This window comes from Coloeus monedula (genome assembly GCF_965178545.1).
Source record: "Coloeus monedula genome assembly, chromosome: 3".
Classification (NCBI taxonomy): Eukaryota; Metazoa; Chordata; class Aves; order Passeriformes; family Corvidae; genus Coloeus; species Coloeus monedula.
In genome coordinates, this window is record NC_138783.1 from 31,444,792 (window position 1) to 31,465,555 (window position 20,764).

At 40.0% G+C, this 20,764-nt stretch overlaps 1 protein-coding gene across 3 annotated transcripts in view; it reads right to left on the bottom strand.

Annotated features, from left to right (window-relative positions):
* Window positions 1-592: 592 nt before the first annotated feature.
* RSF1 (remodeling and spacing factor 1) overlaps window positions 593-20,764 on the bottom strand; it is a 60,441-nt gene continuing 40,269 nt past the window's right edge. For all 3 annotated transcript variants that reach the window (XM_082278291.1, XM_082278292.1, XM_082278293.1), the window contains 10 exons: window positions 20,463-20,660; window positions 19,186-19,290; window positions 17,746-17,825; window positions 13,015-13,069; window positions 11,618-11,724; window positions 8,634-8,701; window positions 7,344-7,551; window positions 5,393-5,616; window positions 3,243-3,434; window positions 593-1,520 (listed from right to left, as the gene is read on the bottom strand). In XM_082278291.1, coding sequence (XP_082134417.1) covers window positions 946-1,520; window positions 3,243-3,434; window positions 5,393-5,616; window positions 7,344-7,551; window positions 8,634-8,701; window positions 11,618-11,724; window positions 13,015-13,069; window positions 17,746-17,825; window positions 19,186-19,290; window positions 20,463-20,660 — 1,812 coding nt within the window. In that variant the 3' untranslated portion in view covers window positions 593-945. The remainder of the gene's footprint in view (window positions 1,521-3,242; window positions 3,435-5,392; window positions 5,617-7,343; window positions 7,552-8,633; window positions 8,702-11,617; window positions 11,725-13,014; window positions 13,070-17,745; window positions 17,826-19,185; window positions 19,291-20,462; window positions 20,661-20,764) is intronic.

The following is a 20,764-nucleotide window of genomic DNA, read 5'->3' on the forward strand; positions in this document are numbered from 1 at the left end:
GGTGGTGAAACTCACGTGGCCGGGCAGCGACCGCAGTGTTCTTTTGTCTGTAAAAGTTTGCAGTGTTTACAGACTTACTTGACATCCAGCTTACAGACTAACTTGACGTCAATACATCCTCCCACTAGACACTGTGCATTGAAGGCCATCTGATGAACTGTGCATGAGATCACTTTAGAAATTCATGGCTAGAGTGTTTCGACTGTCAAAAACTTCATTACAGTACACTTCACTGTACAAACACTTTAAAGGATGTTTATTAGGAAAGTCTGCAAGTCATAATGGATAGCAGAGTTCTTGTTTATGGTACCTTCTTGGCCTCTAATAATTCTGTTTGCCTCCAGTATTAAAATCAAACTGCTTCCATGAAGGTGATTACTAAAATGAGCTATGGTATGTTAACCTACAACTCACAAAATGCGACAGTACAGACATTAATTTTGCTTTTAACTGTCTGTTAAGTTGTAATCTAAGTTGTGAACATTTAAATATAATATATATCTCATATGAAAAAGCTAAAGCACAAGTGCTTCTGCACCACCCCCCTCCCGTCCCCCCACCCCTTGAGTCAAACCCACCCCAGTTCCGGTTTGGGCCCTGACCAATTTGGAATGCTTTCTTAGGCCACCCATTTCCACAAATTTGTATGCACTCAGGAAATATAAAGTCAAAAATATACAAATCTCTTGTTGTTATAAGGTTTTTGTGAGTGAAATTACCCAGGACCATGGACTTGGAAGGAGGAGGGGGGGTAAGAGAGGGAATTTACAGCAATTCAAAGTTCAAAACTGGTCACTTCACAGAAAGACTGCAGGACTGGTGAAATTCTTGCTTCTAGAAAGTGATACTGTAGTGGAGAATTTTCTAGGAAAAATAAAACAGCTTTTAATAACTGGCCCGCTGGTATGAGCTACCGTGGAATAAATTAGCACAAAAATGGAAGTCTTATAACTGTTCACTGTTACAGACGTAATCAACAAGGTCAGTCACTCTCAAAAGTTCATCTTCATCTTCCTCCGGCCCTACTGCTTCCTGCCCACTCCCTGTCCCGTTGGGCGCCAGGCTGGCGCTGGCTGTGCTGTCCTTGGGAGCCTGGGTCTTCTCGCTTGGCTTGCCAATCAAGTTCTCAATGGTTTTCCCTGGGCTCTGTCCATTGGTGGAAGGCAAGTCCACCAGGCTGTAGTCCAAAGGGCTCTCTACTTTCCCTACGTTATCAAAGTCATCTTCGTCATCGCTCTCTATCCGGTAGCAGTGCTTCTTGGGGTTGTCTTGGGGGGCTTGTGCTGCTGGCAGCTTATCTGCAGGAGCGGGGGTTTCTGTGTCGTCATTCGCGTTTTCACAGGTATCTTCCTCGTCAGTCTCGATTCGATTCAGGCGTTTGCGGACAGGCTTCCCTTCTTCCTCCTCATCCTCTCCTTCTTCCTCAGAATAGTCATCCGTACTTCGCCGACGTTTTCGAATCAATCGCTTTGACTCCTTTGTGGATTCATCATCTTCAGAGTTCTTAGATGTGTAGCTCTCTGGAAGAAGCAGTAGACTTAGAGCCATTAGCAAATCTCAGTGCAACATTTACACTTGATTTTTCACCTTTCACACTCATTAACAAGACAGCTCTCTCAGCACACACATTTCTGTCTCCTTCCCCATGTTCCCCAACCAAGCCCAAACGCTTGCATTCTTTTTACTTTTTAAATAAACTTCTAATGTAGCAAGTATCAACAACTTATGGATATTCTGTTTCCAAGATGAGGAGTACCAAAGGCTTTGGAAGTAGGTGTATTCTCCCCTAAAATTGGTAACTCCATGCTGTGAATAACGCAGAACTGCATTCCTCATCTCACAGTATGCGCTTTATTTGCGCCCTGACAGAAACTGAGAACCCAAATAATGGCTGCTTTGTCATAAAATTCATATATCTACACACACACACAAAGCTGTACTATACCCCTGCCACGCCCAAATTATATACAACTTCTAAAGTAAAGGAATGCTGCCTGTCACCTAAAGTTTGCTGCTCTTTAATGGGAAGCTTGGTTTTATTGCCTACACACTGACAGCCTTTACACTGATCTTTGATGGTTGTGGTGAGAAGAGATGGAAACTGAAAAATCAAATGGCAAACACAATTTGTTGTGTCTTTGTGATTTCCATTAGAAATTGTGAATTTTCATTTTAAAGGGTATTATTTAATGTAGGTTCAAGTTGAGAGAGACTGTCAGTGTTCCTCTATTTTCAAAGTAATTACAATTCCAGTAATGCTCTTATGCATTTTATGATATACTGTGGGAACTGTGGGAGAGTGCTGGAAAGGTGCTAGATGGTGCTGATTTTAATGCATGGAAAGCCAGTATCAAAAATACCCGAGCAGATGGGATTTCATGAAGAAAAGACAGTGTCAGTCAAGGAATGTTTAAAGGCACTAGTGCTGGGAAAAACAAAAGCCACCAGAGAGCAGATTCCTGAGAACAGGCTGTGTTGAAGATCATGTTTTTGAGATACTACACACTTGCATCACATACTTGTTTCTCTTCACCTAGAGGATACTCTACCACTCTGTAATCTCAGGACAGCCCTTCCAAAGCTGAGGCACTTGGGCTGTCAAGGACGGCTCATTTTCTGATGAAGCCTGGTATCCATCGCAACCTGCACCGTTCAGCATTTGGAAAGCCGGACCTAAGGTCTCATAAGCTGGGCACCCACAATCCAAAACAGCTCAAGTCAGTGGTTGGTTTCGTAAAAGCTAATTAGTTATACAACACAAAGCACACCTATCACTCACAGTGTGACTGGCATTACTGAGAGAGGCTTCCTCTGCACTTTGCACAGCTCCTTAAACAGGAGATAGAATGAGTCTGAACCACCAGCACAAACACAGTCAAGGCACCAGAGGCAATGCCCTTCCTCTTACATAAGACAATCTTTAGAGGCTTGTGGGATGCAGTTTTTCTTAAGAGAAACATGGTGAAATAGTTGCATTAGTGCCAATTCTGGAATCCCAAAACTCTGTGCCAGGCACAGTACATTCAGACCTGTAAGTCAGGATTAGGGGCAATGATGAATTTGAGAAGTGACTCAGTGCATCATGAAGTACCAGTGGGCTGTTTCAGAAGGAAAGAGTCTCTGAGAAACATCAAGAAACTCTAGAAAGACAATTCTCTGAAATCTCAGAATTATATAGCTTTCCCCTCGTGCTAATGCTGACATACACCAGGCTCCTGGAAATGCCAGACTGTTTATTTTACCTTCACTATCTGAAGTGGAGAGCCTGCGTTTATGAACTCTTCTCAACTCCTTCCCATATCGGACACTTTTCTGTGAGCCATCACTTTCTGAATCTTCCTTATAATTAACTTGTCTCTTCTGATTCCGTCTTGATCTTCTCCTCCTGGTTTCCAGGTAATCATCATCACTGTAATCTGTGTAATCACCACTCTCTGTATGGAACAAAACAGTGACATGCATTATTCCATCAAAGCAAAACTGCCTCACAAAAAAAATTTAGTTAAGTTTCCTAATTCAGATATTTTTCCTTACAGTGTTTTTGTTGCCTCATCTCTATTGGTGTCAAAGACATCTCTAGAACTCCTGACAGTGGAAACAACCACTTCACTTACTGAACTGGAGCTGATGGCGCATGTTACCAATGCCTCAGGAGAGTCTGTTCTGTATTTAAAATTTAAATAAATTGTACTCTACTAGAAGACTTTAAGAACAGGTAGAGGAAAAACGACTGACAAGATGAAACTCCAGGACCTGAGCTATATCGGTTAACAACAAAAATCAGTTTCCCTCAATCATGAATTTGCTTAAAACAGAAACCATACAGAAGAAACTTACCAGTAATCACAATTCTTCCTGCACCAGTCTACTGCAGCTAATGTCTTCAAAAATTAAATTTATTTACATCAGTTGAAAATAGCCTCAAATCAACTTCAGCTGCTTTTCACTGAGCTATGCCAGAACAATTATCCCAAGATACATTTCTATAAAAGTCACACACTGTTCCTAAATTAGTGATTGACATGAGTCACAGATCAAAGTGGCATCCTCTTTACTTCCTAAAACATTAGACAAAGAAACAGAGCAAGTCAGCAAGAACAACCAGCTTCAGAAAGAAATTCCATCTCTGGAAACTGAAAACAAAGCCACTTGCAGGGCACCTGATTTCCTTAGCTCAAAACAGGCTTAAAGCAGGATCCTGATGGACAATAATAAAGGTGAGAGAGAAATAGAAACACACAGTTAAGATTATACTTTCAGATATATATGGAATTATACTGAAATCAGTTGATTTTATCACAGATGTGTGTCCACCAGGAAACAAACACTTGCTCCTGGGCATTATAGAACAGATAAGCAACCTCTTTAGATTTCTGCCAGTATCTTCATTGATAAGAGCTTATGATCAGTGCAGTGATGCACTGAGGACAGGGAGACAACAATCACTCTAACCACTCATACAGCTGTCTTCATCTGTCCATGCATGAACCCTCCTTTTGGAAATCAGTACTCCAAAGCAACTTACTCCAACATGTTCATCATCTATATTCTACACAGACAGACAAAACACTGGAAAGATAACACACACTGCAGCAAGTTAACACTCCAGTATAGCTAGAACCTTAAATTCACAGCAAGAGTGAGAAAACATGAGTGCTCATGTATATGGCACTTTCTAGTCTGTGTCTCAAATGAGGCAAAACAAGGAGGACAGTCTTCAGAGAAAGATGCTGATCATGAAAAGGTTCAAGTATTGCAGGTACTATTCTCATACTTCAAACCGTGCCAACAGAAAATGAAATAGTTGAAGGACAAGTAGAATAAAGTGAATTATTAGGTTCTCCTGTGATGCAAGAGTCTTCATTTATTAAAGATTTTAAGGATAATTTTAGGAGAGAGAGATTCACGGTGTTATTCCTTGCCTTCAAGCCTGCCAGAAAACACAGAATGCCATACAACTGAAGTTTTCTTCCATAAAAGTGACAGAAAATGTTTCTTTCAGAATCTTTTTCATAGATGTGTTCAGAAGGTCTTCTAGTAGCTATAAAGAAGCACACTTTTGTCTCCATCCTCTTTCCTGTAATCATGTGTCAAACAGGAGAGGTGCAGAGGTAGCTGCAACTATCCACAAAGGTGGCCTCTAGAATTATAGGACAAGCATTTATTTAAATACGTAACTACCTAGAAATGCCAAGAACCTAGTGTTTAATACCAGTTTCCTGAAAAATACCAACAGCAGAACAAGTAGCAAACTGCTTTACAGCAAAGATGATATCTGATTTGACCAAAGCAAGCAAAAAAAGTTAGTGTCAGTCCTGACAGGAACTCAGACTCCCAATCTTCCTCTCTCCAGAACAGAGTACTTAAAATATCTAAGATTGCTTATACTCACCAGACTCTCGGCTTGAATTGTCCTCAGAATCTTCGTCTTCATCATCTTCAGAGTATTTTTTCTTGACTGTTTTCCTTCGTAACCGCCTGCTTTGCCTCATGGGCCTAGAGAGGTGTCGTCTGGAGATGCGGGCACAGAACTCGGAGTCACTGTCCTCGTTCGATGGTGGGTCATCTTCACTTTCATCTAGATTCTCCTCTGATATAACAAACTCATCCTGAGATCTGTTCAAAGGAAAACCCCAGACAACAGAGATAGGTATCAAAACTAAAGGACTGAAATAGTACTTGTATTTTACAAGCAAGTGATAAGTGTTGTTTTATACAAAACAAAAAGAAGCACAAATCTTATAATGAGGGGCAAAGACCCAGAGAGAGCAAGCTGCCATCACTGACATAAGGTTTCAGCTGTGTATTTGGGATATGGCTCCACAGTGCATGACATTACACAGCAGACCAGAACAGCAGGTGGATAGAAACACTCTGTCAAACCAACACTGCAGGAGGCATTAACATAGGACAGATTCTGGAGCATTCATATGGTTCACTGCAACGTAATGTCTGCATAGCAGTACCTGTGGAGGGGAAAAAACACCAACCATGTTCTAGCAAAGCTGACCTCTCCTTCACAAACCAAGAACTGTCCCCACATGATTTCTGAGAATTAGAATATCGTGTCTTAACACAAAACTATGGCTCTAATGCAAAACATGCACCTCACAACCTCATAAACTTGTAACATTCCCACGATTTCCAAGGAGACAAGGCTTTTTTAAAAACCATTGAGCACTGAAGGTACACAGTCATTTGCATTTGGCTGCTAGCCAAATCTAAATTCCAGTGTAAGATCCAGAAGGTCCTAAGCAGAGGATGGAGCTGAAAATGCATGAGTACACTTTAACAGATCAATGCACTATTAATTCTATGACATTTCCACAAGCCACACTCATTGATTGGAAATTTCCAGCACACGTAGCTCAATTATTCAGGGTGCCACTGAAATGTCCTCAGCACGGTCACAGGTGAAATACAAAGCTCAAAATTTGCATCTATCTTGTATAGATTTTCCATACACTTAGTAAATTGACTCCAGTGGTTGGTGTAAAGCTTCAAATGTTGCTGGTGAAGAGCCTACAGCCTCATGCTTGCTTTATTATGTTGCTTCATTGAGGCATAAAGTTAATCTAAAATTATCAATTTTTTTAACATCACTAACTGCCCAGACTGAATGATGAGAAATTCTGTGGAAAGTGAGTTTCAGTCAGCCAGAGCAATACTCATGTAGTTTAAAGCTTCACATGACATGTATTTGTTTTCTACAGTATAAGCCACTTCTTTCGCTGTTTTCAAACTCTACCTCCTACAGAGCAGCAATGAAGAACTAATTTCAGAATCTGCCTGACAAGTTCTGCATGCTCTAAATAATGAAGATTTTCCTCTTCCAATTTCTAAATGACAATCGGGCCAAAAATCCCACAGAATAGGAATTTCAACTTTTATTTTTAAAAGGAAACAAGCAGCTTCATTTTAGCTACATTTTTGTTACGGATTTCTGCTGGACAGTCACATCAGCCAGAGAACTGAGCCCACCTGTCTCCTTCACCAACAGAAGCCTGTAGTGAGGCCTCAAACATCCCAGTAACATTTCCAGAATGTGTTATGCTTAAAATTTAATTGGATGATGTCAGCACATGGATCCAGAGTGCAGTTTTTCCAGTACAATGATGCTCCCCTAGGTAAGGAGGACCTCATGGTAGGGGGTTTGGAACTGGGTGATCTTTAAGGTCCCTTTCAACCCAAATCATTCTATCATTCTGTGACTTTTACTGGCACTGTGTAGTGCCATCCCAGCACTGGGAACATGCTCCTGATGATCACTTCAGGGGCACTGCAGAGTCACAGAAGCCTGTAGAGGTCAGTGATTTGTGGTGGAAGTTAAATTGCAGACCTACCCATCACTGATCTTGAATTCATCCTCACTCTCCTCTTCATCCATGTTACTGTCACTATCCAAGTCATTTAGTCGCCGTCGTTTCTTGCGTCGTGCTGCAGCAGCCCTTTGTGGTCGCTTGTTTTCCTTCCTTTCTTCCTCTAGGATTGTGGAAATGTCTTTTCCACGGTGACCTGTGATATTTGACATGTCTTTGCCTCTGCCAATGCCTGAATTCAGAGACAGAAAGGGGAATCAATAGCAAGTTTATTTCTTGCTTAACTTTCCACAGATCTTGCATGTGCTTAACTTCAGTTTATTTTCTGTAAAGCAGAATATTTTTTTGTCAAGCAAGACTCTGTCCAGCCTTGCTCCTGACACACACAGCCCAGCTGTGGTCGCTTGGAAATACTGTGGTCCATGCAGAAGGTCATGGTTATGTGTCAGCACTCTGATGCTCAACCCCAACCCACATTATTACCCCACCAATGCCTTTTGAGAGGGCAATTATCAAAAAATATACTTTTTTTGTAATGCTGAATACCCTTCTTGGGAGATTAAGTGTTTGAGTAGCTGTTTGGCCAGGAAGTAGAGTTTTTGAGAAGTTGCTTCAGTGTTGAGACTTGGTTATGTTTACTGTAGTGGACCTTGTGTTACACACCCACCGACACACGATTTTCAGATTGTCTGCCTACATCCATGAGCTTCTGAATCTGGTGAGTGCATGGAAATGCCACAGGCCAAACAACTGAGGGACAAGACTTCATGGCTGTTTTCTCCAGGCAAGTGAAGGTGATACAGAAGCACAGATCCACCTCCACCCCTCAGACAGTGCGGAAGATCTCTTTTGCCTTAACAGGCAACAAAGAACAGAATTTCACTTTACTCACATTCAGCTGAGAAGTGCTTATAGAGCTGGATGAATATTAAGAAAATTTGGTACACACAGTCTTCAGAGGATCCAGTTGCAGAGCAATTTGTGAGCCCTCTTTTTACAGGGGACAAATGTCAAGAGCACTGCTGCCACTCCAATCTCAAATCCAAAATTTACTCATTACATATATAAAAACCCGTACAGGCTGAATGTAACTATCAACTTTTACTAATTTTCTGACACCTTTTGCCAGCTTGGGATGACCATTCCTAAGGGAAATTTACTTCATGTCCAAAAATACAGCAGTAAAAAAAACCCTGGCAAACTTCAAAGTTTAAAGGGAGAGGATTATATTTGTTGCTTCTCGTATCAAAATAAATTTGGTCTCCATCTTCTTATCACCACTGCAATGGAAAACAAGTAACATCAGAAACATACCTCCTCCATCAGCCTCCTTGATATCATCTTCAATTGCCTCATCAATTGCCTCATCAAATTCATCAAACCTAAAAATAACAGCTTTCATTTACCACTTAGAAGTGAACCTTAATTAAATCGTTATGAAAACACACCTCAAAATCTGAAGAGGTTACACTGCACAGACAGTGGGCTGGATACATAATAAACTAAAATAATGGGCCAGATTTTTAAAAAATGGCTATTTTATTATCAAAGTTGTGTTTCTTATTTCTATTTGCTTGCAAATTATTTACCACTGCCTCTCTTGAGTTATATGAACAGAAATCCCCTTCCATTTTACACAACATGCCTCTGAATTTAACAATATATAATCTGAAACTTCTTTAAAACAGTTTCAGTGGCATTTTCACACAAAGTATTCATCACTTTTTCCACTTTTATTAGATGACATTAGCTCTACCAACCTTCAAAACCGCCTGAGAATCATCTATTAAACTCAATGTAAAATTCTTTATTCTGTCTTTATCCTGATTTCATATAGCTGCTTTCTACTCTTAAAGCTCATGATACTTTATGGATCTGCAACATTGTAAGCTGAACAGATAAAATACAAAGTACAAAGTTCCTTGTAAATCTACATAAGTAAGTTGTAATGCAATGTTACTGAATAGGACAAACAAAAGCAAAGTATTTGAGTGTGTTTGTCCTGCAACAGCTTTTCTAAAACTGCATCAACCTCTGCACCCTGAGTAACTCATTTAAGGAGAACAGCAAACTGAAGAGATCCAATCCTTTCAACACAGATGACCTCAGTTTGTTTCTTCAGTTATGAATTCCAATTCCATAGAAAAGGACTGTTACCTGTTCCAACAAATAGAGGCCTTGAGCTCTGACATGCAAAGGTACAAATTTTATTAACTATATAGAAAAGATACTTTATTTAGATGTAAAATTTTCTTCTCGTTTTTCAAAAAGTTAATTTTTTGCATTTTTTTCAGATACAGACAGCTAACAATTGGACAATACATTCATTAAAGATTCCATTTCTCAGTCATGAAAGAGAGATTACAGTTATATTTACCTTGGCCCTCCATAGGAACCTCCAGCAGTCTAATAGTTTACTCTGTATTCCAATGGTAAGCATAAAACACTTTCTCCTTTAAAAGTAAGGTGAAGAACTTCTGATATCTTTATATTCTTTAAGAACAACTGCATACCATGCTCAAGGCAGCTTTACCCAGTGAGGAAATAACTTGGAAGTTATTCCATTAGTAAGATTAGTTCCACATTACTCAAACACTGTTGTCCCTCCACATAGCTAAAAAAATCCCCTCTTTAAAATGTGAGAAATCACTTAATGCTTTCAAAACCACTGCTACCAAATAACCTGAGCTCAGCCACAAGCTGGCAGCTGCTTGTCCATTAGGTGTAATGGAACATAATTTCTTCTGCTGCTGCTTTATTCATGATACAGGTTTTTGCTAACTTGCTCACGGGAGGACTCAACAGATGACTCAGGTGATACAAAGGGATTACAGATCTTTTAGAGAACCAGGATGCTCCACAATACAGATCTGTTTCAAACTGGAATAAGACCTTTAGTATTTATTTTCCCCTGCTGTCACAACTCTCAGTGATATCAGTGGAATTTCACTGCAGACATATAAATCTAACACACTGAATACATGTAATATTTCTCTAAGCTCAAACTTATGTGCATGATGTAGTCTGTAAGAAGGATTATCACTTTTGATCAGAAGACTGATTCTTCTGGAACATTACTTTCAATAAAAATGTACTGGTTTTGCACAAGATGGATCCTGCTGAAGTCATGCCACACACCCTACAGGCAAGGGGTTTTTCCCTGTGGTCAGATGCTGCCTGACTTATCATTAATGTAATAGCAGATCTATGTAATCTTGCCTCTAGCATAACACTCCTTACAGGAATACTTAATTTCCCAAAGCAGCAGTGGCATTTTCATTAGTGTGACTTCTGCCGAAAAAGTCATCAAAGTCCAACAGCTAAGCAAGGTCAGACTGAGTGTTCTGACCAGGCTGGAAAACCCAGCCTATACAAACATGATGCCTCTCCTCAGCAGCAAAACCAGGCTGACTTTAAACTCAATGATGGTATTATTGCAAGGTTTGCTGTTCTAATACTGGAGTGTTCTGATTTTTGATTATAAAGGTCTACATAAAGCAACTACTGGAAAGGTAGAGGGTTTTTTTAACATTCCTAATGCATCTTGGTCAAACCCCCACAATCTCTCAGGCAACCACATTCTTTTCTAATCCCAAAGGCATTCTACTTGCCTAGTGGACTGAAGACGATACAGTGTCACAAGGTATTATTTAGAAAGCAGTTTATAGAAACAACTTGGTAATACACTGAGAACAAAAGTTATTATTAAGATCATGCTGAATTTTGGAAACCTTAGTGACCTATTCTACTTTCAGAATGCTCAATATCAAAATATCAAATATCTTAGCACTTTCATTTACTAATAGCATTTTTTGTCACAATTTCTCTAAAGAGTTACAGATTTCTCTAAAGAGGTACATTTTTAGATGTACTGTGTGATAATTACATTTTAACTTTCATGCCCCTTTCATGTAAGGAAGGTCTAAAGCAGGGAGGGGGAAGAGAGCAAGGAATTGAAGGCCTTTAGACACAAGCAGAAGTTTCCCTTGCAAAAAGGAGAGGTTTGATTCACCTGCTTTAACTCACTTCAGAAACTGCAGTAGTACCAAAACCTTCTCAACTATTCCTGAACAAAACATCAGATACCTTTCCATTTTTTTAATGCATCACCCCTTTACTGTACCACCTCATGCTCTCACAACCACCAAGCATAACCAGTATTCAGAGGAAAGAACAAAGACACTTTAGCTGGGCTTCTCTTTTAAATGTAGGAGTTCACATGAGAATTGGTGGAATGATTCAGAAAGAAAACAACAGTATTACTTTTGCTGTACAAGCTATTAAAACAAGCTGCTTACCTGTAGCTTATGCACTTTCGGGTTCTGGTAGATCTCCTTTCGAGTTTCGATTTGGGCTTTTTGGAATCTTTCTTCTTTTCTTCCTGGCCTTCAGGTATTTCTGGCTCCTGCTCAGATTAGACAGAAGTGTCAAAAAGCTTTATCTTCTCTCTCTCTTCGCAGTCATTATGACTGAACTCATGTGATACAGATTATTCATTCTGTCTAGAAAGCTCATGTGCCCAACACAGCACATTTGAACTCGTAATACAGTGACTTATTACAGCAGTTCAGGTGAATTTGCACATTTTTCTCTTACTGGCTACATAACTTTCCAAACACAGAGTTTAAGGGTTCAGGCTATTGGATCATTGTGTTTATACTGCAATGCTGAGATCACGCCTTGGATGATACTCCCAGGACTAGTAAATGAACAAACTGTGGCCACCACTTCTACATAGTGAGCACAAGGATAGCTTTACACAGTGCAGTTTTAATAAAGTTTCATGCAGGTTAGTTTTATTATATTGTTTCCAAGTTATTAATTTAAAAGCAACATAATCTGCCCCAGGCTGCATTTTTCAAATATTTGCTCTCAGCCATCGACTCTTTTGCAAGTTTGTAAAATCTGTTATTGTTCTGTTATTCAGAGACAGGGAAGAAAAGCTGGCCTTGTTACAGCCAGGCAGAGTGGAAAGTCTATGTTTAAAATGAGCAAAAGTTCCCATTTTAAGCTGCAAAGAACAGATTATACAATTCCAGATGAAAGCATTTGCCTAAGACTTCAAGAGACTTGCTTTAGAATGTATTTAAGTGAGAAGAGGCTGTTCTTCATGTGAATCAAAGCATTTTTCTCTTTTCCCAAGGGAAACCATAAAAAAAGCATCTGTTAATGAAATACTGAATGTTTACAGTTTTTAATCACATGACCTTAACATCCCCTCATTGAAGGCAAATGCTATGCTGCTAAAAGATACTACATATTCCCCTCTGAATCATAAGCCAGAAACGTTTGTTTCCATCAGTTCCAAAGGAAAGCCTTGACAATTAGCTCAGACCTAGATAACTGCACAGCAAACACCGGAGTTAAGTAACTGAATCCCACCTTTATAAACTACTGAATATTGGAGCACTCAATGCGAAACCCAACTGTAATGGGCAGGGAGGTGGTTCTGCAATCTCTCACTGGGAGAGGACTCTGTGTGGCATCAGGTGGCTCTAGTAAACACCATAAAGCTCCCTTGGTTTCTCTGCTATATTCTGTCTAAAATGAAGGGTCTAGAATTATTTCTGATCTGCACATAGATCGATTTTTCTTTCCAAGATGCTACTACCACCTCTGACAGAGCACTGAGGAACTTCCTCCCTGAGAAGTTTGGAAAATAAAACAATAATACCACATAGAAACAGCAGCTTACCTGAGGTGGAATGATGTTCTCAATACTGATGCCCACATACACCAATCGCTCTTTTCTTGAGGAGAGAAAGAAAATGAAAATAAGCTTACAGAAAGTCTGCAGGTATCTAAAATAATGATGTAATTAGCACCATTTGAAGCTCTTACTATCATTAGGCAGAAACATCCCAAGAGGATGTTCCAAATGAAAACAGTTACTGAAGTTGGGATTATGTGCTAATTCTCATGTGATTACATTTTCCTGCATGTATAATGTAAGATACAGCCAAAGAGTTCTGATAATTAACAGTACTCGAAGACTGTGGGCACCACAGAAATTATTGAATTTGGGGTGTAAAAAGTAAAAACCGACTGAAAAATATTAATGCTGTGATGAAGACTGTGTTGTCAGATCCTAACTACCACCAATCGTGAAGGCGATGAAAGATAAAATGGGAATTCAAAATCACACTGAACTGGAAAAAATACATAAAGATAGGATGCAATCCAAAATGGATAAATGCCAGATCTTAGACCCAAGCAGGAACAACCAACTCTAGAAACACCAGGGGAAAAATAACTGCCTACAGAGCAATTCTTTGCCAGAGAAGAACAGCCTGAGCAAAGATCAGCAGAGCCAAACTGCTGCACAAAGAACTATGATGACAGATGGATGTGCAAATACGAAAACAGCTGACAGGACACCTGAAGGACACCTGCCATGGCAGTCAGCCCTGTTCACACCTGGCTGGAGTACTTAAAGCCATCTGGGCACCACACATTCTCCAAGAAAGATGTGATCCAGCTGAAGAGTTCAGAGTTAGCCAGTGGGAGTTACTGGAGGGCAGCAGACATGCTCTGTAGAGAAGAACTAAAAAAATAGGATGGATTGGTGTAGAGAACACTTGACCAAAGATGGGAGAGAGAGAAGTACTCAAATACAGCAAAGACTCTTGTAAGGAGAAGCAGGCTGTCCTCCTTGTGCACAGCACGTTACAGGATTAAATCTTCGTAAGCAAAATTCAGTTTAGACTTGGCTTCCCTCAACACAGACATCCTGCATCACATGAATTGCCTCAGGGACAACTCTGGCTCCTGAAGGACACAAGTCTCCTCTAAGCCTGTTGTATCTGTCAGTCTCAACTAGACATGGATTTCCTAACACTTCAGAAACAGGATGCTGATCTCCATGGTGCTGAACTGAGCTTTCAAAAAAGCAGTGTCTCAGGAAGAATAGCCAAGTACTAATGCAGACCAGGGTGGGTAACCAAATTCCTATCACCATAAGTCCCTACTAGCCTTTTTCTAAGAAAAAATGAGGTAATTGAAACAAATTAAGAGCGCAATGAAAGTTGGTGGCATTTACTGGTGTGTGGAAGGACTCAGGATTTTTGAACTGAAGTGTCTCCATCAATCAGAATCAGTTTACTGAAGTTACAGGGAGTGCTCGCATGAGCATGTCACACTACACTTGAGTTGCAACAGGATGCATTATGCACATAACTACACAAATGCCCAAGACACATATTAATTTTAGATATGTTTACTTCATTGTGTTATGTTTTGCAAATACAAGCATCTGTGTGTAAAAATTTTGTTTCCAGTACTCTCATTAAGTTCTAAAGAATCTAAGGAAATTTGGAAAGTCTTCTGAGTAGCCTTCTGCACTATTACATTCTAGCATAATATTCTTTTCTTAAAATGAACAAGCACAGTTCCTAAAGTAATACTTACAAAGAGTAAAAATGGATTTTAGGTTGTTTTACAGCTAAAAAGACCCTGGACTTTGACAACTTGGTATCAATATGCCTACTGAAGTGACTGGCTGTCTATAAAAGGAATGTAAATGCTTCTAAGTGATAGATAAAAAGAAATCCTCATCCACCTGGGCACCATGAGATTGGCTGGATGAGGAGGAAGAAGGCTGTGCAAAATTACTTTGCTCTTGAAAATGAATTAAAATAACATTTTAAGGCAAGGAATACAATTGCTGAAATGAGAAAGGAACTAGAAGTGCAAACGTTTTAGTATTCAGCAAGTGTCTCGGATGGTTTACTCAACTTCTCATTTCTTGTAATGCAAAACATCAAGAGACAGGAGAAAAATTCATCTGTTTTTAAACGTGATCAGCAAGGTTTTCCAGTTCTGCTGTTCTTCTCCCTGGCTTGAGTATACACTGCTTAAGAATGCAGCAAATGGAACAAGGCTGAGGGTAAAGGTCTTGAAAGGAAGTGCAAAATTATATCAAATGAATTCCTTATTCCTTTTGTGGCAGACAGGAGCTCAAGACTTCAGCCAAGAGTTTGAACATTTGAACCAAGCCACCTCAGAGCGCAGCAGCAGATAAGCACTGACTGGTTATAAAGTCTTCCTAGGCAAATTCAAGCAAATATTTTGTATCAATTAAGCAGCTGCAAGAGTTTCTACAGGGAAGTCATGAAAGTGTGCATGAAAGCAAGTACTCCCCCTGGTTTGGCCAGGGAGAATTAGACAAGTAGTTCCTAGACAGATTTTCAATTAAGAAGTCTGAGAGTATCTAACATGGATTAAAAGGGGGATCCTAAAAAGCTTTAATCCCTCCAGCTGGTGGTAGGACACAACTATAGAAGTTAGTCTGTACATGAGAAACCTGAAATTCAGCCAGGTTGTTGTGGTAGCACCTTGGATTCATGAAGAGAAAAAGGGGGGGGGGAAAAGGTATGACTTCATCCATGTATTTGTAAGTCAACATGAAAGCTGAAGGTATCATTTAAAAAACCAGTGACGTAACAGTTGGGATGCGCAAGCACACGGCTGAGCAGCTGAATCAGCCTCAGTCATTCCTGAGAGCTGGAAAGAGCACAACAATATCACTACTTCAAAAAGCATGATAGTAACACTGGTTCAAAGAACTTGTTAGGTAGACAGATCCATAATGACAGAGTTTGATCTCTTCTCTTTGCAAAAAAGACAGACACCAGCCATATACTAAGTTTTCAGAAACGCTACATTCAAGTATGTCTGTGCCCCAAACAACCAACCTGCTTTAACTTATACACTGAGCTGTAATAAGGACTATCATTTTCTCTGGCATTATAATTCTTCAGCCTTTTTACCTTACTGTTTGCTACAATACACCATTAAGTTGGAAGACTTCAATATTCGACTATTGTATTTTGAAGTCTATTGTAACTCAAGCTTATTTCTAAGAAAAAACATTAAAAATAACTAAATAAAAACCTCCATTTTATGACATACAATATAAAGCATTAGGTTCATTTGGTATGAGGATCAAATTGCAAAACAGTTATTAAACATTGTTTCAGACACTGAAAACTGCTATGGTATCAATTGTATCTTCTCCTCAGAAGATTGTGTTTTTATGCAACACTGGTGATTTCAAGAAAGCAAGACAGACTGGCAAAAGCTTGCATGCCATGTAATGTTTGCCAGCAGAATAATTACCAAAGTAGGTCCAAAAATATTGTTCACTAGTAATGAGCACTCCCACCACAAAGCAAAGCAGCAGAGTTCCTGTGTGTCCCGTACTCCTGCACAGATGGAGGCTGTGTATATGCTGAGCTCACTCATAAAAATAGCTGATAGTTTCACTCCCAAAGCTACAAATTCAGCAGAATTGGCAATGGGTAATTTCACCACAGTATGATGTAGATACACTCTGAGCAGAAGTAGTGACATCAGGAACAGTTGGTACTTGATCTGTCACTATCATTGTTACTGCTGCAACAGCAATAACAAACAGATTTGAAGAAAGCTGAAAGCACACACAGATTGTGCTCTGATCTTCCCAGCACTGACTCGCTACATCTCAATACTACAGTCCCTGCCACAAATACAAGCCTGCACAATTACTTTCTTTAAAAGGGTGTCACCTTCTGGTGAAATTTGCCTTTTAAGACAAAATTCATGCAAAGTTTTGTTTAATAATGCATACAGATGTTATTAAATTCTGCAAAGTAATCAATACATGTCCTAAAAGATATAAATTATGCAGACTGTGTTTCATGTCCCTCATTCTCAGGTCTGAAAACTGCCAACAGAATGTTCGAACTATTAAGACTGTTGTTCCTAAATGCAGTAAATCTATTTGCATTTAGCCTTTGGTAATGGCAGGGGTGGACAGTTGGTCAGAGCAGGGTGATAATAATGCCAAGGTTGTGGATTCAATCCCTGCCTGGGCCATTCACTGAAGAGTTGAACTCGATCCTTGTGGCCCCCTTCCAATTCAGAATATTCTGTGATTCTGTGAAACTTCACTGACCCACTGCCCTACACCAATTGCTGCATAATCTTGTACATTTGACAGAGTTTAATAGACTCTAAAGCAACAACACTCAAATCCCACAATAATCTGGATGACTTTTGGAGCAAAGTCAAGACTTAACCTTGCTTACAGCAGGAAGTCTACACATGACTGACAGTATTACTGAAGTATTCCTGAACACAAGAAGCTGAACCAGTGCTGGAAACCCTTTAACTACTGGTATAAGAAAGTCAAATTTGTGTTCAGGCACTTTAACTAAAGTTCAGTACAAATGTATTTGCTTATCTTTTCCAATTATTGGACTTTTTCTCCCTTCTTGCAAGCTGTCCCAGCACTGAGCCAGCAATAATCGGTGGGAAGTCAAAACTGGTCTTACCAATTCCTAGTCTCATCTATGCTTTTCTCCCCAGTCCCCGGTTATTTTAATGCTTGCTCAGTTATTACCACCCCCTGCACAGCACTGCTGTGAGTGCATCCAAACAACAGTACCTGCGCTCTGCACGCTCCTTCTTTTTTAAGACAACATCCAGATCTTGTAATTGTTCCTCTAATTTCTCACAGAGTAATTTCTAAAGGAAGGAAACACAGTATTAGTCTATTTCATAACTAGCTATTTTCACATTGAACTACATTCAGACTCTTCATTCACTCTGTCTGTATTTGCCTGGAAGAAGCCTTGCTACACTGGAGGCTCCTCTTCAATGAACAAGACTTTACAATAAAACCTGTCTTTTTAAAACATGAGCTGCAGCATCAAGTCAAGGTTGGATGAGGCTTTGAGCAACCTGCTCTAATGGAAGGTGTCCCTGCCCATGGCAAAGGAGGTTGGAACTCTGTGAGTTCAGTGGACAGTACAGCAAAAAGCAGAGATACACTTTAGGATCATTTTCTTACCAAATACTCAAGGAGCTGTATGTAAAAATTACTTCCAATGGACAAATTCTGCCTTATTCCATGTTAATGCTCTCATTATACTATTTCCAAGGATGATCTTCACCCTTTTAACATCTGTCATTTCTCACATTGACAAGTACTTTAACAGCAACAGAACAAGGATATGGTCTAACTACAAGTGTAAAGAAAACATTCTAACATATTCAAAATCATCACTACTTAAAAACACTCCTCAGAATACAACTAAAAATCAACACCAAATAGACTCATCTCACATCATGCCCAATGTCACTAGATTATTGTAGGGCAACAGCCCTTTTTGGCACAGAATTTCTCTAAAACCAAGGAAGGGGTTTGGGATCAAGCAGATTATTCTGAAAATGTGTATAAATTATTTCCCATTAATTTAACAAGAGCAGTATCACACACTTCCTGCTTATCCTCCCAAGTACCAACTCTGCTTCTAACCTTGAAAAAAGGGTTCACACTTGTCTATTACTTGAACAGAACAACCCTGGCTTTCCCAGCAGAGACAAACTATACCCTGAGCTTCATCAGTACAGCAGCTTTCTCTAACCAGCTTCTGAGCAAACATCTCTGAAGAAGGAATAGCACTTCAGAAACAGCTGCTTGCTCTGGCCGCTGATCCATCCCTTGTTGCCTACTGCTTCTGCCTCCAGGATGATAACTTAAATGTTTCTTTTGGGAAAAATTAAGACATATCTTCAATACTATACTAGTGTTGAGGTGATTTAATCAGAGAAGGGAGATGCTCAGTGTGACTGGAGATTCCCATCTACAAGTCAGCAACACACAGTCACTCATCACTAGCAGAAGAAAGAAAGAGAAAACCACATCACAAACTCAGTTTTACTAACAGAAAGGAGAGAAGATCAGCAGTCCTACCATTCATCCCAGTCTATTTGTTAACAGATAAAAAAAGATTATAGAAAGAACTTGTTAAAGTCCCAGCCAATCTCCACAACCACAAGGAAAGCTGCAAAGGAGAAGAGTGAAGTCACATAGGAACCATACATGCTGGCAAGGCGGGCAGAACCACTCTCCATCAGGGATGATCATCAGTGGAGGGCGAAGGCAGGCTGTGTGGTAGCCGCTGTCACAAGAGTCACACAACAAAATCTGTGCAAACAAAACATGTCATGAATATCTTTTGGCACTCACAACGTGTAACAAGCTCCAGAACTATTTCCCCAGCCAATGCAGAAGCATTTGGACTGTGCCAAAAAAACCCCAAAAATCCTGTACCACGGTTTTTATGGGGAAGTTTATTTATCACAGTTTTCCATGCTAACTCCAGATTTCCCCTTACTGTATCTTCTCAGTACTTAGTGCTACTGGACTATGTAGACTATGTGCCCTTAGTGTAGAATCTGGTAATGTTTTCCAGACCCTAGACTAAGTGGAAAACTCCATCTGACCAAGATGTGGTATGACCTGTTTTCCCTGTACACTCTTATGCAGGAAACCTGGCCTATTTCCTTAGTCAGGGTAATTTTATGACCCAGGCAGTAGGGACAAAGTCTGGCAGGCTTGCAGGACAGCCAGAATTAGGCAACTACCAGAAGTTCATCCTTAGTTGGGTAAAATTTGAGATATCCCTTGCCATAAAACTTGAGGAACAAAGCTGGCATAAGCTGTGTGTATATCTACTGAAATGTTTATCTCTAACATCCTAAAGGTCAAACTTTCTCTCAGCTGTGCCAGGATATCTGTCAAACAGCCAAGAGCGGGCTTATTTTGTGGATTTGTATCAGGACTGCACATGATGATTTCCCAGATAAACAGAGGAATTCATGATGGTATCTACCACAAATAAATGAGAACCATGAGAAACAGCAAAATCATGTTGTGCTGTGTCTGGGATTTCACTGTACTCAGTCCTCAGGGTGAGATGCAGCTACATCCAATGAAGATGACTATGCAGCTGTAGCTATGTCATAAGATATTGGAAAGTAGATATCACACTGCTGGGAATCTTTTTAATGTTGTTTCCTCTGTATTCATTGCAACTGCAGGCACAATCTCAAAGCCTCACACAGATTGGTTCTCAATGGGCTAAGGTGACTTATACCTCATAAAACATGGTATTTTTGTTCTGGCAAACAGGAAAAATAACTTCCTTCCCTCCTTATCAAAGGCAACTCACCTACTCTCATGAGTTTACCACCTAAAACGTAGAAGATGCCCTCCTACGTATGGCCACCCTGAAGGATGATGTGCCTTCAGCACCATCAAAGTCAATCCACCAAATACGACACAACAATCCACAGAGGCTTTCCCCAAAATCCTACCAGCTCAGGATGATTGGGAAGGCCACACTTCTTGCACGGCTCATCATCATCAGCAGGTGGAGCTTCTTCTTCCTCCTCTTCCTCCTCTTCTTCCTCCTCCTCAGAGTTTTTTTCACTCTCAGAGTCCTCAGTCTCTTCATTACTTGAGTATTTCCACCTGCCACGTGTCCGTGTACCCGTCCACCGAACTTTGCTTCTCTGTGAGACACCATTTAAAGAAAAAACACAAAGGAAGCTCACAGTTTCTTCCTAGATCTTAAAAAAAAAATTTGTCTCCAGAGTAAAGTGATTCATTTCAGTCA